This window comes from Chinchilla lanigera, unplaced genomic scaffold (assembly GCF_000276665.1).
Source record: "Chinchilla lanigera isolate Chin_1 unplaced genomic scaffold, ChiLan1.0 scaffold00080, whole genome shotgun sequence".
Taxonomy (NCBI): Eukaryota; Metazoa; Chordata; class Mammalia; order Rodentia; family Chinchillidae; genus Chinchilla; species Chinchilla lanigera.
The window spans coordinates 372195-389267 of NW_004955481.1; the positions used below are offsets into that span (position 1 = coordinate 372195).

The 17073-nt window shown below is 41.4% G+C and overlaps 1 protein-coding gene across 16 annotated transcripts in view; it reads right to left on the reverse strand.

Moving 5' to 3' along the window:
- Window positions 1-17073, reverse strand: part of Rap1gap2 (RAP1 GTPase activating protein 2) — a 241080-nt gene that overhangs the window by 75784 nt on the left and 148223 nt on the right. The window contains exon 1 of one of the 16 annotated variants that reach the window (XM_013503482.1): window positions 15500-15564. The exons of the other annotated variants lie outside the window; for them this stretch is intronic. Coding sequence (XP_013358936.1) covers window positions 15500-15526 — 27 coding nt within the window. The 5' untranslated portion in view covers window positions 15527-15564. Of the gene's footprint in view, window positions 1-15499; window positions 15565-17073 lie in introns of those variants that run through there. 16 annotated transcript variants of the gene reach the window in all.

Consider the following 17073-nt stretch of genomic DNA (forward strand, 5'->3'; position numbering starts at 1 on the left):
ACTTCATCACATAAACAGAAACAAGGACAAAAAAATCACATGATCATCTCAGTAGATGCAGAGAAGGTCTTTGACAAAATTCAACATCAATTCATGATAAAAAAAAAAAAAACTGAAGAAAATAGGTATAAAAGGAATTTATTTCAGATCTGATAAAAGCCATTTATGACAAACCAACAATCAACATCATATCAAATGGGGAAAAACTGAAAGCTTTCCCTCTAAAATCAGAACCAGGCAAGAATGTCCACCATCACTAGTCCCACTCAACACAGTCCTCAAAATATCAGCCACAGTGATCAGGCAAGAAAAAGAAATAAAAGGGATCTGTATAAAAAGGATGAAGTCCAAGTATCATTATTTGCAGATGACATGTTCCTCTACTTACAAGACCCAAGAAACTGCACCAAAAGATTCCTAGGGTTAATAAACAAATTTATTTATTTATTTTTTGGTACTGGGAATCAAACTCAAGACCTTGCACTTGCTAGGCAGGCGCTTGTGCCCCTGAGCTATATCTCCAGCCCTTAATAAACAAATTTAGTAATTACCAGGAAACAAAATCAACACACAAAAATCAATACCATTTCTGTATGTATAATAATATGTATAATGTATAATACCATTTCTGTATGTATAATATTATCATGTATAATAAATCAATACCATTTCTGTATACTAATAATGAACTCACTGAGAAAGAAATTAGGAAAACAAAACCATTCAAATTAGCATCAAGAAAAATTAAATACTTAGGAATTAACCTAACCAAAGAAGAAGAAGACCTCTAAAATGAAAAATACATCACTCTGAAAAAGGAACTCAAGCAGGACATCAGAAAATGGAATAATATCCCCTACTCCTGAATAGGCAGAACAAATATAATCAAAATGGCTATACTTCCAAAACTGACATGCAGATTTAACATCATTCCAATCAATATACCAACAGCATTTCTTACAGACCTAGAGAAGATAATCTTACAATTTATATGGAATCATAAGAGACCCAGAATAGCAAAAGCAATCCCGAGTAGCAAAACCAAAGAAAGAGGCATCACAGTCCCAGATTTGAAGTTATACTACAAAGCTACTGTGACTAAAACAACACAGTTCTAGCACAAAAACAGGCATGTGGATCAATGGAACACAATAAAGAAAGCAGAAACAACCCCAGGCACATTCAGCTATTTGATATTTGACAAAGGGCCCAAAAACATACACTGGAGGAAAGACAGCCTGTTTAATAAATGCTGCTAAAAAAAATTGGATATTCACATGCAGAAGTTTGAGTCTACATCCATATATCTCACCATGTACTAAACTAAAATCAAAGTGGATCCAATATCTAAACGTTAAAACAAAAATCATTTGCTGGATGATAAGAGATAAAACTCTTGAAGACATAGATATAGGCAAGGACTTTCTACACAGAACCCCCAAAACACAAGAAATAATACCAAGAATTAACAAATGGGATCATATCAAATTAAAAACCTTCTGCACAGCAAAGGCAAGAATCAACAGAGTGAAAAGACATTCTACAAAATGAGTAAAAAAACTGCCAACTACTCTTCAGACATAGGACTAACATCTATAATATATAAAGAACTCAAAAAAATTAGATGCCCCAAATAAAAGACCCAATCAAAAGATGGGCAATCAAAATGAATAGATACTTCTCAGAGGAACAAACACAAATGGCCAATAAATACATGTAAAAATGTTCAACACCACTGACCATTAGAGAACTTCAAATTAAAATTAAACTGAGACAAATTCTTATCCCAGAAACAGTAGCTATCATAAAAAAATCAAATAATAAATGCAAACATGTCTTAGATTTTTGTGGAATTTCCACACTGATTTTCATAGTGAATGTACTAGTTTACATCTCACCAACAATGTGCCAGAATTCCTTTTCCCCCATGGGAAAAAACTAAAAATAGAAGTCCCATTTGACTCAGCTATCTCCCTTCTGGATATCTTTCCAGAAGAGTTAAATTCATCACATTACAAGGATACACACATACGCATGTTTATGGCAGCACAACTTATAATAGCTAGATCTTGGGAGCAGCATATACATCCATCAACAGATGAATGGATAAAGAAAATGGGCTGTTCATACACAATGGAGTGTACTACCCTGCCATAAATAACAATAAATGAGACATTCACAGGCAAATGGATGCAACTTGAGAACATAATGTTAAGTGAAATAAGTAGACACACAAGCTCAAATATCACATGGTTTCTCTTATATGAGAAACTAAATGTGTGTGTGTACATAGAACAAAAGATACATAAATAGATACATAAATAGAGAGTAGGAAAAAGTTCAAATAAAAGGTACATAAAAGTTCAATCAAAAGATACATAAAAAGGTACATAAATAGAGAGTAGGAAAAAGTTCAAATAACTCCTGCAAATTATCTATGCCACTGTCTCAAAAATATTTTAGATATATGCTAATTTGTTTCATTTGTAGTATTCTCTTTGTTCACTGAAAAGAAATTTTTGTCATTTTATTTCTTTCATCTTTGTAAGAGAGAGTGTGGGGTTTTTTTTGTTTGGTTTGGTTTGGTTTGGTTTGGTTTGGTTTGGTTTGGTTTTGGTTTGGTTTTGGTTTGGTTTTGGTTTGATTTGGTTTTGAGACAGGGTTTTACTATGCAGTTCAGGCGTACACTACCACAACCAGTAGGAGAGTCCTTTTTCGTCCAGCACTTGTACTCTGAGTAACATTTTGGCAGTTCTTTTAAGATCATGATACACAGTATATTAACTATTGTTATTTTCTAATTACTTTTTCTGAAATTTTCTTTTTATTTTTCAGAGAATAAAAAGAGAGCTTTTAATATTTGCTTCATCAATATCTTATATTACACTAAAATAAAAACATAAAATGTCCATAACTGGAAAATGCATAGAGACAGAAAGTAACTTAGTGGTTGCTCAGAGCTGAGGGAATTGGGAAATCGGAGGATCATAGCTAAAGGATGCTGGGTTTCTCACTGAGGTGATGAAAATGTTCTAATATTGACCGTGGTGACAATTGCACAGTTCTGTGGATATGCCAAAAACCACTAAACTGTACACCTTAAATGGGTGCTTTTTCATATATGAATTATTGCAACAGAGTTATTAAAAAAACTATGCAACCATTTAGAATGAAAGCAACATATTTGTATTGCCTAGACAAATTCCTCTCTAAGATACAGTAAGTTAGGAGGGGAGGAGCAAATCAAAAAACATCACATTGAATATGATCCTGCTTTTATGAAAACAATCTTAAAAGTGAAATCTAAAGTAACCTACATGTATGCGTATGAATGCACAGAAAATGATCTGGAAGAATACACCTAAACTAGCAGAATGTTCTGTGTCAGGATGGGAGGATGAAAGTGACTGAGGAAAGTTGTACTTTTTTTTTTTTGAGACAGAGTCTCATTGTGTGGTTCAGACTAGCCTTGAACTCACAGTGATCCTCCTGCCTCAGCCTCTCAAGGGCTGGGATTACAGGCATGCACCACCACGCCTGGTCTTATACTTTATATTTGACTTACTTCAAGACATGCAGATGAGCATTACTCATATAATTAAACTTTAAAAAAATTAAGTTTTTAAAGGAAATGGAAAAATGTCAAAGGACATGAACAAACTGCTAGAGGATAACATGGAATGACCGCTAAGCACACAGAAATGCGTCCAACTTCCCTCTTTATTCAAGAAAATGACATAATAAATAATAAGATAAAATCTTTCATCTATCAAGTTGCCCAATGTTAACACAGGTTAATGTATATCTGGTACAATCTTTCTAATGAGCAATTTGGCCTTATGTGTGAAAAGTCTTGACAATGTTCACATCTTTTGGTCCAGTAAACCTGCTCTAGGGAATTTACCCTAAAGCAATATTTGAGCACCAGCACAAGGACACACATATATGATGTCTGCCCCAGCACAGTTTATAGGCAAAAAAGTGGAAATAGAGCACCTTCCAATGAGAGAAGGAGTCAACAAAGCATGAAAATATGCATACAATAAAACACCACAGGAAGAAATCTGTGCTAATTATGCTAGCACAAAGATTCACAGTGCTTCTCTCAGTGAGAAAAACAGGGCTGGGAACAAGATGATCCTATTTTCAATTAAATATAAAGAGATGTTTGCGTGTATGTGTACAGGTCTGATTATGAATATGCATATCACACCTCCAAAGAAAAATATCTTGAAGGATGGATATACGCCAAAATGAGACATCAGTTAAAGATGTTTCTTTCTCTTTTTGCTGTTCAGCATTTTTGTAAGTTGCTTTATGTATTTAATCTATCATTTTGAAGACTCCCACAAATAACTGGAGGCTCCTGCAGCCCTTTCTTTGCTTTTCTGAACCCCAGCTCCAGGTCCTTCCCACAACTTCCTAACAGAGAGTGACCAGGGACAGGGGACACAGCCTTCAGAGTCAGCAGAAAGCCCTTGGATTCAGGCCAATTCATTCTCAAGTGGCTCCTTGGCTCTGTGTATGGCAGGCTGAGATTCCCTCCTGAATCACTCCCAAATCCAGCTCAATCTGGTACACACAAACTACAATCAGAAAGTCTTTAGCTGTATTCTTTGACAGTGCCCTTCTGCCAGTCAATCGATTAATCTCAAATGATTAAGCACCTTCAACGCATGACCAGGATGCTGGTAGTATCAAGTAAGGGCAAATATCTAAAACATTTGTTCTTAATTATGAGACAATACTGCCCAGGATTATGTACAGATGCTCATTGCCGCTGTCATTCAGAGAAGGCATGTAGCTCACAGCAATTTTTGTGGCAGAGATTCAGGGGCAGCCTAGTTGCACACTTCTGACTCAAGGTTTCTCACAGCGTTGCAGTCAGAATTTCATCTGAACCTTGATAGGTCTAGAGCCTCCACCTCCAAGTGGGCACTCTCACATAGATACTGTCAAAGGCCTCATTTCTCCTCACAAGTGGTCAACAGCCTTCCAGGGGCTGCTCAAGTGTCTTTAAAACACAGCAGCTAACCTCCCCCAGAACGAGCAATCCAAGAGAGCAGGCACATAGGAAGCTACTGTATCTCTGATGAGCTAATCCGAAAGCATACACTCTCACATCCACTTTATTCTGTTCATTAGAGGCAAATATCCAAATCCAGCTCAGACTCAAAGGGAGGGGAATTAGTTTCTACCTCTTGAAGAAAGAACTAGCAAAGAACACATGGACACATCTTAAAGCAGCACATCAAGGAAGGCTTCTCAAAAGACAGCGAAGTCAGGCAGACCTTAAAGGACAAAGAGAAATCACTTGATAGAAAATAGAGAGGGCATGGTACCCAAGCACTGGCAGCTTAATGATGCAACACTGACGAATGATGAGTGGACCCTCCAGCTGGACGGAGGCCTCTGAGTAAGACACCCAGAAGATCAGTCAGGAGAGGAGAAATGGGCCCCAGGCCTGAGAGATTCTGAATGCCAAAACTCAGGCTTAATCTGCAAAGTAGAACAAAGCTACTTAGGCTTTCATGCAGTAGAAAAATATAAGACTGCAGAGTCCAGTAGTTAGAGCCCAGGTCTGGGGAGGGACCAACCTGCTACTGCCCGTTTGTGTTGCATGACACATGTTAATCTCTCTTATTTCTTAATTTCCTCATCCAAACACTGAATCAAAGAATGCCTGACTTTGGAGATCCTTATATGGATGAAATGAGAATGTGTACAAGAAGTGCCCAGTGTCTGGTCCATAGCAAATATTCAGGCAACAGACAGCTACAGAGGGAACAGAAGAACTGTTAGAAAGCTCACTCTGGGCATGCTTTTTCCTGAAGCTTTAGGATACTTCATGTCTCTTGACTTCATTGCTCTTCCTAGAGACGCCGTGTTTGGATGACTTAAAAATGAGTGTGTGTTTCCAAACTGAAGATGCTCTGTAGCCTCAGGGCTGGCATGGGAGAGGAGAAGAATGGCTATGATTCACCTGGAGCAGAAATCGGCCAGAGGCAAGTTGGCTTCCACAGGGCTGGCCCCACTTCTTAGTGACTCGTTGAACTTTCCAATGGGATCATTCCAGCCTGGGCAATAAGCAAGTCTGCTTTTCCACCCAGAAGCAGGTGACTCAGGCCAGCCCGGAACGGCGGCTGCAACTAATCAGATCCACCCTTGTCCACACACCCTGAGAATGCTTCATACAGCAAGGGCACTCAGCAGACGCTCAGTAAAGGCGCACTGACTCACTGGCATTGAGTGAGTGGACAGACTGAACTCCTGGCCAGAGCATTCTTAGGAAGAGGATCTCCCTCCATCAGGAAGGCAGTCACCAGATTGTCCCGGAGGAATGTCATTCGGGCTCCTCAATAGCAGAGTCAGCTCAGCTGTCTAATTTATTATTAGCAACAGCCGTTGCCACCCAAGCCAGAGCAGCAGCCAGCATTTCCCCCTGGGCTCTGCTTAACAACCACTCAAGTAGGCCGTGAAATAATCACAGAGTCAGCTTAGCCAAGGAAGGCACAGGCGGGGCTCCGGCACTTGGTAGGGGTTCAATCCCTGTCCTCCCCACCTCCCAATATAGAAACCACCTGGTCTTCCCTCTTGAGGGCAAAGCAAGTCCCTGGGGAAGAGAATGTGCAGAAGGCCAGAGGCAACCAAAGTGGCAGAACAGGCATGAAGAGGAACTACAAGGAGACCCTTAGGTTCGGAAAAATCTCCAGAAATCTTTCCCAATTCTCCCACTTGCTGGCTCTGCTATCCGTCCACTGCCCAGTCAGTGAGGTAAAAGCAATGGAAGAAACATGGCATTTGTGTGAGACATCTGTCCCTTGCTCCTGGGATTAGTCCCAGCACCCTCTACAAACATCAGAATCTCAGATGCTCAAACCCTTTATATAAAGTGATGTAGTGTTTGCATATAATCTATATATATCTTCCCCAGTACTTTAAATCATCACTATATTACTTACACTGCCTAATACAATGTCAATACTATGAAAATGCTTGTCCTATTGTTTTGTTTAGGGCGTAGTGAGAAGAAAAAAGATCTGTACATTTTTAACACGGATACAATTTTTTATTCAAATACTTTCAATCCAAGGAGGGTTGAACCCATGGATGCAGAACCCATGAATGCAGAGGGGTGATGGTGCTGGAGGGACACGGTAGCCCATCTCACCACCTGAGCCCTTCCCACGGGCAGAAGCAGCCTCGCCTGCCTCCCTGGTCCACACGGATGTGGCTTCTCCCTCCAACAACAGCCCCCTATTCCTTCCCCCTTACTGCACCCTAGCTCAGGGACCCCCTACCACCACACTCCCCTTCTGCTCCTCATCTCTCATCCTACTTGGAAAATGACACTCACTGCCATCCACTTGCAGATCACTATGTCCCTGCTGAGCAACCCAGCTCTGGGCTCCACTCCTCCACTCCTGGCAGGATGTGTTTTCACATGAGCAAGCTTGCTACACCTGCTCCTATGATGCACAACACATCTGCAGCTCACAGCACAGGACGATGCTGTCTGAGCATCCTGCACCTTGGAACAGGGCTGGTAACAGCACCAACACCCAGGCTAGAGGCACTAGAACCACATATGCCAGCACATGTACATTCTGGCAACACATGTTCAATGCCCAGTAGCAATCGCCTCATTATCCCTACCTACCTCAGTCCACAACACATGCTTGGGAGCTGAGACACCTCAACAGCAACAAGAAAACTCATAACCAACCAAGAACAAAGAAGAAGGTGTTTTCCACCCACAGGTATTCTGGGAAAATAAAGTAAAGGTGCAGGCTGCATGGTGCTAGGGGAAGAAAAAACCCAGGGACAGAGCAAGTATCTGATACTCACAGAGATATAATACATAAACATAAGAGAAAAGATGTCTGGAGAACTTTACAAAGAGATTTATTCTAGAAGAGACAGCCAGAGTTCACACCCTGTTAGAAGCCACATCAGATGTTCCCCACAGCTGCCTGACCACTGAGTCCAGCAAACTGCCCAACTCTGCCGCTGCTTATGAGGTCACCACTTGCAGGTTAAGCAAGATGACAAACAGAGCCACTGGCCCAGCTGCCCAGGCCTACAGGAAATGCCAGAGTCATTTGCACCAAGACCACACAGGGTAGTTCACCAAAGTAGAAGGTCCTTGAGGCAGGGCTCTTGACTTACATTATTCACTGCTGTCTTCCTGGGCCTAGAAGCGCCTGGCAAATAGTAAACACCAAAGAAATATTTCTTGAATGAGTGACTCAAACATTACTAAGAAAGATGAGACTGACATACACAGTGGAAACTGAGTGTTGGGCCTGGTGGTGGCCATGGCTGGCTGCTTGGGATAACTAAACTCAGTGCTGGACAGTCCAGTGTTCCTGCTAGTAAGAGCTATCTGTTCTCTGACCACAGACTGCACCCCTCAGTCTGGACAGCCAACCTTACCCCTAGTGGTATGGTACCCTCAGTGACAGGCTGCCTTCCAGAGTCAAGTCTCCCTCCACCATCACCACTCCAAACCACCTGCATCCTTCTCTTTCCTTTCTTTTGCCAGCCCTCCAACCAACCGGTGCTGCACACAGCTCCTCTGCTCATCCAGGGCCAGGAAGCTGCAATGGCTCGCTATTTCCTACCATAATGGTAAGGCAACAGAATCACCAGGAACACTTGCTCATGCACTGCCTGCTGGGCCCTGCCCCTAACACTTCTTATCCTTGGTTAGAGAACTTACATTCCTAACAAGTTCCCTCCCATGTGACTATGATGAGAATGCCTATCTATGGACTTAATTGTGTTTAATGCAGATAGTTTGGGAAAGGGACCATCCAGATACTGCAGCAGAAATGAAGCAAGGTGGGGAAGGGTGAGAAAATGACTGAGGTTTTATAGGATATCTTAAAAATGAGGCAGATACATTGAAATCTCTAAGATAGGACTGGCAGGTACAAATGACTACAGGTGCCAGGCAGGCAATGAAAGATGAAAGGGAGCAGGGCATGACAGCGCACGCCTGTGTTCCCAGCACTTTGGGAGACTGAGGCAGAAGGATCTGAAGTTTTTAGCAAGACCCTGTCTCAAAACAAAACAAAAATTTTCAAAGGGCTCTGCAAAAACCCTGAGTTCGGGCTGGGGATTTAGCTCAGCGGCAAAAGCGCCTGCCTGGCAAGCGCAAGGTCGTGAGTTCAGTTCCCGGTACCAGAGAAAAACAAAACAAAAAAAAACAAAACAAAAAACCCTGAGTTCAATCCCCAGCATATATTTGTTTAAAAAAGAGTAAAGACGTAAGAAGTAAAGAGATTTAATCAGTATTTAAGAACCCCCCAACTGAGAAAGTCCAGGACCATATGGCTTCATAGTGAACTCTACTAAGCATTTTAAAATATTTAATAAAGAATTAACACCAATATGCTAAATGCCCCAAAAAATAGAAGAGGAGGGAACACTTCCAGCCCATTCTATGAGGCCAGCATTACCAAGCCATACAAAGGAACCACAAGAAAACTACAGACAGAATCCCTTATGGCCCCAGGGCTAAAATCCTCATGGTACCAATAAACCAACAGCATGTTATTATACACCACAACCAAGTAGGATTTATCCCAGGAATACAAGCTTAGTTCAACATAAGAAAATGATATAAAATATCACAATAATAGAACAAAGGAAGGGGGAAATCCACATGAGGATCTCAATTGATGCAGAAGCACATAACAAAATCCAATACCCTTTTTGTCATAAAAGCATAAAAGAATAGTATAAAGAGAACGTCCCTGATATGATAAAAGGCATTTTTAAAAAATCCACACACCTAAGACGTGTGTGGTGGAGCACACCTATTATCCCAGCACTCAGGAGGCTGAGGCAGGAAGATTGTTGTGAGTTCGAGGCTAGCCTGGGCTACAAAGTGAGCTCAAGGCCAGCCTGAACTGTATAGCCAGACCTTGTCTCAAAAAGACAAAAAAAAAAAAAAAAAAAAAAAAAAAAAAAAAAAAACCATACCTAACCACATTCCTACATTCTTAATGGTGAAAGTCTGAAAACTTTCTAAGATCAGGAACAAGATAAAGATGCCTACAATCACCATTATATTCAGTATGCTGAAGGTGACAACCAGAGTAAAGACACAGAAAGCATCCACAATGTAAAGGAAGAAGTAAAACTATCTCTGCTTTTGGATGACATTATCCTATATAGACAACCTTAAAGAATTAAAAAAAAAAAAAAAAGACACAACTACTAGCACTAGTAAATGAAGTCACCAAAACAAAAACCAACTGTGTTTCTACACAAAAGCAATGAATGCTCTGAAAAGAAAAGCAAGAAAATAATTCCACACCAGGAACAAAATTAACCAAAAGACTTAAACACTAAAAATTACAAAATATTACTAAAAAGGAATTAAAGACAACATAAATAAATGGAATGATTTCCCCTGTTCATGGATAAGAAGACTTAAGATGGCAACACCAAACAAAGTGATCTACATAATTAACACAGTCCTGTTAGAATCTCAGCTAGATTTAGGGCTGGGGATTTAGCTCAGCGGCAAAAGTGCCTGCCTGGCAAGCGCAAGGTCGTGAGTTCAGTTCCCGGTACCAGAGAAAAACCAAAAAAAAAAAGAATCTCAGCTAGATTTGTTTTGTGGCAAGGCTGACCCCAAATTTTATATAGCAATTCAAGTAATCCAGAATAACCAAACATTCTTGAAAACAAAGAACAAAACTGGAGGACTCATATATCGCAATTTCAAAACTTACTCCAAAACAACAATGATCAAAACAGTGTGGCAGTGGCATAAGGATGGACATATAAACCAAGGAAAGAGAATGGAGAGCCAGAGATAAATCCATACAGTTATGGCCAATTGATTTTTTTTTTTTTTTTTTTTGATACTGGGAATCAAACTCAAGATCTTGCACTTGCCAGGCAGGAGCTGTGCTGCTGAGCTATATCCCTGGCCCCAGCCAATTAATTTTTTTTTTAAAGAGACAAAAAAGCCAGGCGTGGTGGCACACACCTGTAATCCAGCACTCAAAAGGCTGAGGTAGAAGAATGGCTATAAGTTCGAGGCCAGCCTGGGCTACATAGTGAGTTCAGGGGCAGCCTGAACTATACAGCAAGACCCTGTCTCAAAAAAAAGAAAGAGAGAGAGACAAAAAAAAACAATAAAAATGATACAAAATTTCCAAACATGATGATAGGGAATTAATAATGGTTATTATATTGCATACTGTTATCTTCAAAGTAGTTGCTCAAATTACCAGGTACAGGCATGCAAAATTGATCATATAATATAAACACTAACAATTCCTGTCAATGAACTAATAGAAATTAGTAGTACAATTATCTTAGCTATCTTAGGATATATATATTTATATCTTTTTCCCCTTCCTTCTCTTCTCTTTTCCCCTATCCCAGCTGAGCAGTTTCTTTCCCTTTCACTATATCTATTGTACCTTTTGGATCTTACTTACTCTTTCAGTTTGTTACACTAGGAAGACAATACAATGTTTACACATGCAATTCTGATTTATTTCACTTATGAGTTTGGTCTCTAGTTGTATCCATTTACCTATAAAAGCCTCAAGTTTATCTTTCTTTATATCTGAATAGCACTTCATTGTATAAAAATACCACATCTTTTTTATCCATTCCTCAGTTGATGGGACATTTGGGTTGTTTCCAAGATTTACCTATTATAAATTGTTGCTGCTATCTACATGGGTGCATATATATTGCTGTAATATGATATTTTCATTTCTTCTGGGAAGATACACAGGAGGCGAGTAGCTGGGTCAAATGGGACCTCTAATCCTAGTTTTCTGAGGAATCTCCACACTAATTTCCACAGTGGTTGTACCAGTCTACACTCCCACCAACAATGGAGAAGGGTTCATTTATTATTTGCTGATTTCTTCAGGACATTCTTTCTGGGGTGAGATGGAATCTCAGTGTTGTTTTAATTTATATTTCTCAAATGACCAATGATGTTGAACATTTTTTCATACATTTATTTGCCATTTGTATTTCTTCATCTGAGAAGTATATGTTCATCTCAGATGCCCATTTTTTAATTGGGTGTTTGAACTTTGGGGGCCTGATCTTTAAAAATTCTTTATTTGTTCTAGATAGAAGTCCTTTTTCTGAGGGACAATTGGCTAAAATTTTTTCCCAATTTGTGCGTTTTCTTTTCACTCTGTTGGTAATTTCTTCTGATGTGCAAAAATTTTTTAATAACATGAGATATCAGTTGTTGATTCTTTAAAGTATTTCCCATGCAGTTCGGTTTTTGTTCATGAACACTCTGCCTACCCCTATGTCTTCAAGATTTCTGCCTACTTATTCCTCTAGTAGATTTAGTGTTTTTTAATATTTAGATCTTTAGTCCATTTTGACTTTAGTTTAGTGCATGGTGAGAGACGGGTCTAGTTTTAGTTTTCAGCATGTGGAAAGCCAGTTTGTCCAGCACCATTTATTAAAGAGGCTATCTTTCTTCCAGTGAACATGTTTGGCCCCTTGGTCAAAGATAAGGTGGCTGAGTGTATTTGTAGCTGTGTCTGTATCTTCTAATCTGTTCCACTTATCCTCAGGTCTGTGTTTTTGCCAGTACCCTGTTGATTTTATCACACTAGCTTTGTAGTATAATTTTAAGTCAAGGATTGTGATGCCTCCTGCCTTGACATTGTTGGCCAGAATTACCTTTGCTATTCTAGGTCTCTTCTGGTTCCAAATGAATTTTAAGAATGTTTTCTCTAGATCTGTAAGGTATGCTAATGGCATTTTTATCGGGATTGCCTTAAATCTGTGTAACAGTTTTGGGAGTATCGGCCAATTGATTTTTGACAAGAATGCTATGACAATCCATCAATCCATTGACAAACCATAGCAACAAACAGTTGTTTCAACAAACAGTACTGAAAAAAAAAAAAAAAACAAAACTGAATATCTATATCCAAAGGAATGAACCAGGCAGTTCTGTTTTCATTTTTTTAATGTCTAAGTAACTTCAATATTCTGTTCCATACTGGCTGTACAAAAGCATAATGATTCCATGTCTATAAAGTATCTAAAAAGACAGAAAACAAAATAGTAGCTGCCAGGGGTGGGGGTGGAAGAAGTAGAGGGTGAGAAGTAACTGTTAATAGGGTTTAATTTGGGAATGATGAAAATAAAATAGTTTGGAACCAGATAGAGGGAGTGGCTATACAACACTGTGAATGTCCTAAATGGTACTGAATTACTTAACTTTAAAATAATTAGCTTTATGTTATATAAATTGTACTTCAATTAAAAAGAAAGAGTGGAGGAGTAAGGCAATATTAAATGCCCAAAAGGGACAGCCACTGCTTATCTTTAACTAAGTTGCGAAGTAGAAATGCAAGCTCACTGGACCGGAGCTTTCAAGATAAACCAGAAAGCCAGATTTTATGTGAGCCCTCTCAGTTTTTATATGTTGATAATCAAGTCATTGTTAATCAATTCAGTGTTCAAAAAAAATCTCTACATGAACCAAACACAATAAATCTATACACTAAATTGGCCCATAAAGCACAAATGTCAACTCTGCTCTGGACATCAGGGAGCCACTGAATATTCCTGAGTTGGAAGGAAGTCCTAAGGTATTATCTGTTGGGGACCCTGTGAAGTGTCAGCACTGGGCATTGCATAAGGTACTTTACAAATGCCACTCCATAAACCTCACAAGCACCCAGAGAGGGGGAATCAGAGGGCTGGAGGCTTAGAGTGATTAAGCAGCTTGCCCAAAATGAACACATTTAGTAAAGGCACAACCAGATTCAAGTCCAGACCCAGCGGGGTTTGCCAACATCTCACGGAACTCTCACTGATTCTTTGCCTTCCTCAGAAAATCTTCCTCTACCCCAGCCAGCCTCCCCAGCTCAGTGAGTAGTACCATATCCATCCATCCCAAGCTCAGAACAAAGCCCTAGGAGTTCTCATCCATTTCTCCATCCTTTAGCCCCCCACATCTAATCTTCCCGCAAGTCTACCATTGAGGTGGACCCCAGGTGTGACTGCATCCATCATCTCATCTTCCCTCGCTGGGCCATTTAACAGCCCCCTCCCCCAGCTCCCTGCCTCCCCACCGCCCCCTCTCTCATCAGCTCCCCATATAATAGCCATACAGTCCTTTCTGAAAGATCAATCTGGTAACATCAGTCCCCCGTTCAAAACCTTCCAATTTACCACCACCACCCTCTCATTGTCCAGACATGTCAGGCCGTTTCTCTGTGATAACAGAGTCCTCAGCCTCATGACACCCAACTTGGAGTCAACAGTGGCCCAGCCTGAAATTGGGGAACTCCTTGATGCAGCCCTCCAAATAAGTGTCCTGTCACTCTCCATATTCAACCCTAAAATCCCACTCTTAACTCCTTGAGGAAAAGAGATAGAAAGAAGGGGAAATTATGTATACATGTATATACAGGATAGCTAACATAGTTATACTACTGATTTCTATCTTTACTGAAAGGAACAGTTAGTGATAAATTCTTTGATCAATCTTGCACGTCTCTATTTGTTTTCCTGAGAAACCACTTTGAAGATATCAATAGGTAATACAACAACCATTGTTAATTTCCTACCACTTTGTCTGTAATTCAGTATTGTTTGTATTGTTCTTATGCCACTTTGTAAATGGATCTGTTTGTTAGTATGTTTCCCTTCTTTTACCTTTAAGATAAATTTTTAAAAAAGAAAAGAGATAACACAGACAATGAGACAGACAATGGAGAAAAGGCAAGAAGACAGCCAGTCCCAGCCAGTCCCAGCCAGTAGCAGGCAGGTATGGGAATGAGGGCGCCCAGCAGTTCCAACCTGGCCCTGGCAGCCTAGGCTCCCCATGTCTACCAGGGCCCAGCAGAGCTAGAACAGGGCATCTCCAGGGACACCCAGGGACAATCTGGCTGAGCAGCACAAGACATGGCTCTGTCTCTCATTACCCCAACGCTCACACTAGCCACAGTCTGTGACTCTGTCACAAGATACAGTGCCCTGCCAGGGCTACAGCACAAAGAAGAGAAGCATTAGACCCACAGGGCTAACCAGCCAGCTCCAAGCACCTAGGCCAAGTGACAGCCCAGCAGAAGAGTCCCTCTCTCTCATGCTCTCGAAAGTCCCACCTGCAGCACGGCCTTCAGCTGCAGTGGGTTTCCTCAGGCCCTGGCACGGGGCCAGGAAGCTTTCTCAGAGGAACACACAGGCAAGTTCTGCCCAATCCCACACCAGGAGACGCACCTCAAATCGGGCCAAGAGACAAGGCCTGGTCCCTGAGTCTGTCCTGTCTTCCCACCCCACCACCATCTCAGACACAGAGTGCCCCTGTCCCTGACCTCTACGCCTCCTCCCTCTGAGTGACAGGTGGCGTCCATGCCCCATGTAGGCAAACAGCAACTGGCTCCCTGCCAGTTGACAGTGGGAGTGCTCTATTCCACAGCCCCTCCGGGCAGTAGGGTGTGGTTAGGCATTCCTCCAGCCTGGGGACACTCACCAAAATGTTCTTTAAGAAATCCATCATCTTCCACCGGGGTCTGCCCCCTGTGAGTCAGGGGCCCTCTCTGCTTTAGCACTGCTGCCTCAGCTGCTGCTACCACTCCAGTGGCGGCGGTGGCAATGGCTGCTGACGTTGGACAACTTCCTTAAGTTCAAACAAGGAACTATAGGATTTGGGTGTCCGCCCGGAGCTGTTATTCCACATTGACTAGTCCTGACCTTTGACCCCTCTTCTGCCAGGGCTGTTTTTCTGGGGAGCCAGGCAGGTACAACTGACACATAGCATTGTCATAAGGACAAGGGGACCCTCCCAAGCGAGAGGTACCTTGCCAGCAGGTTATGAGAGGAAACCCAGTTGAGGCCTTGGAAAGCCAAAGATGAGAAGTATCCCTTTTTTCCTATCCCTGCCTTGAAAAGAGTTCTTAAGCATGCTGGTCTGAGAACTTAGGCCAACAGTAAGATGGAGGCAAAGGGTGACAGTGACAGTGACAGTGCCAAGCCTAAAGAAGACCGGTATGTAGTATGTTGTGGAGAACCAAGGCAGGCCCTACTCGTTGGGACCTCAGTGTTCCAATCTGTGAATTGGGAAGACCTATATTCAAAGGAAATAAAAACAAAGTGAAAGGTCAGGTGCCTGCTTCTTTAAAGGCATTTGGCCCACCCAGCACCACCTAGCAAGTCAAAGGGATGAAGATAAAGCTACAGGTGTGAAGATATGAGAACATGAAGACAACTGCTTCTTGAAGGGGACTTGCGGGAAGGGAGGCAGGAGTTATAAGGAACTGCTTTCTTTGAAGAATAGCCAATATTTTCATGTTTACTCTATTGACTGTATTACTATTCTATTTTGTTTGATTTGGGTTGTTTTGCGAGGGAGGGGGAGATTTGGGGTTTTTGTTTGTTTTTCCCCTTACTACCAGGGATTGAACCCAGAACCTTCACACCAATCTATATCCCCAGCCCATTTTATTTATTTTGAGCCAGGGTCTCACTAAGTTACTAAGCTGCTCAGGCTTGCCTCAACTTGTAAAATTCCTGCCTCAGCCTCCAAGACTGCTGGGATGACAGCATATACTACCATGCCCAGTTTATCGCTCTTTTAAAAAAAATTTACGCATCTTTTTAAAAAGACAGAGAACAGTCCTGATGCCCTTTGGCTATCCCATGAGAAATGTTAAAAATAAAGAAGGCAAATGGCTTGGGGAGATTCATACTGCATTTACGGCTCAGGGCCAGAGGTACCCAAGTGCTACGATGTTAGGAGCAAAGCGTGGGGAGGGCCGGGCCCTCCACTGGGTCAGAGTCTCTTTCCAATGCTGATAAATACATCACCCTACATATCCATCCCCCAGGGCCCTCACTTCTGGCCCAGCTTTTGGAGGGGAGCAATGTGCCCAGCTTGGAAGGAAAGGCATGAATTTTTAAATCCCTCAAGAAAGTAGTGTGGTGTAGTAGAAACAGCTTGGGATTTAGTGTGTGCCAGACAAGCCTTTAACTCCTGCTTCTGCTGCCAACAAGCTATGTGAACTGGTTACTCAGCCTGAGCCTCCGTTTCTGGACCTGTGAAACACA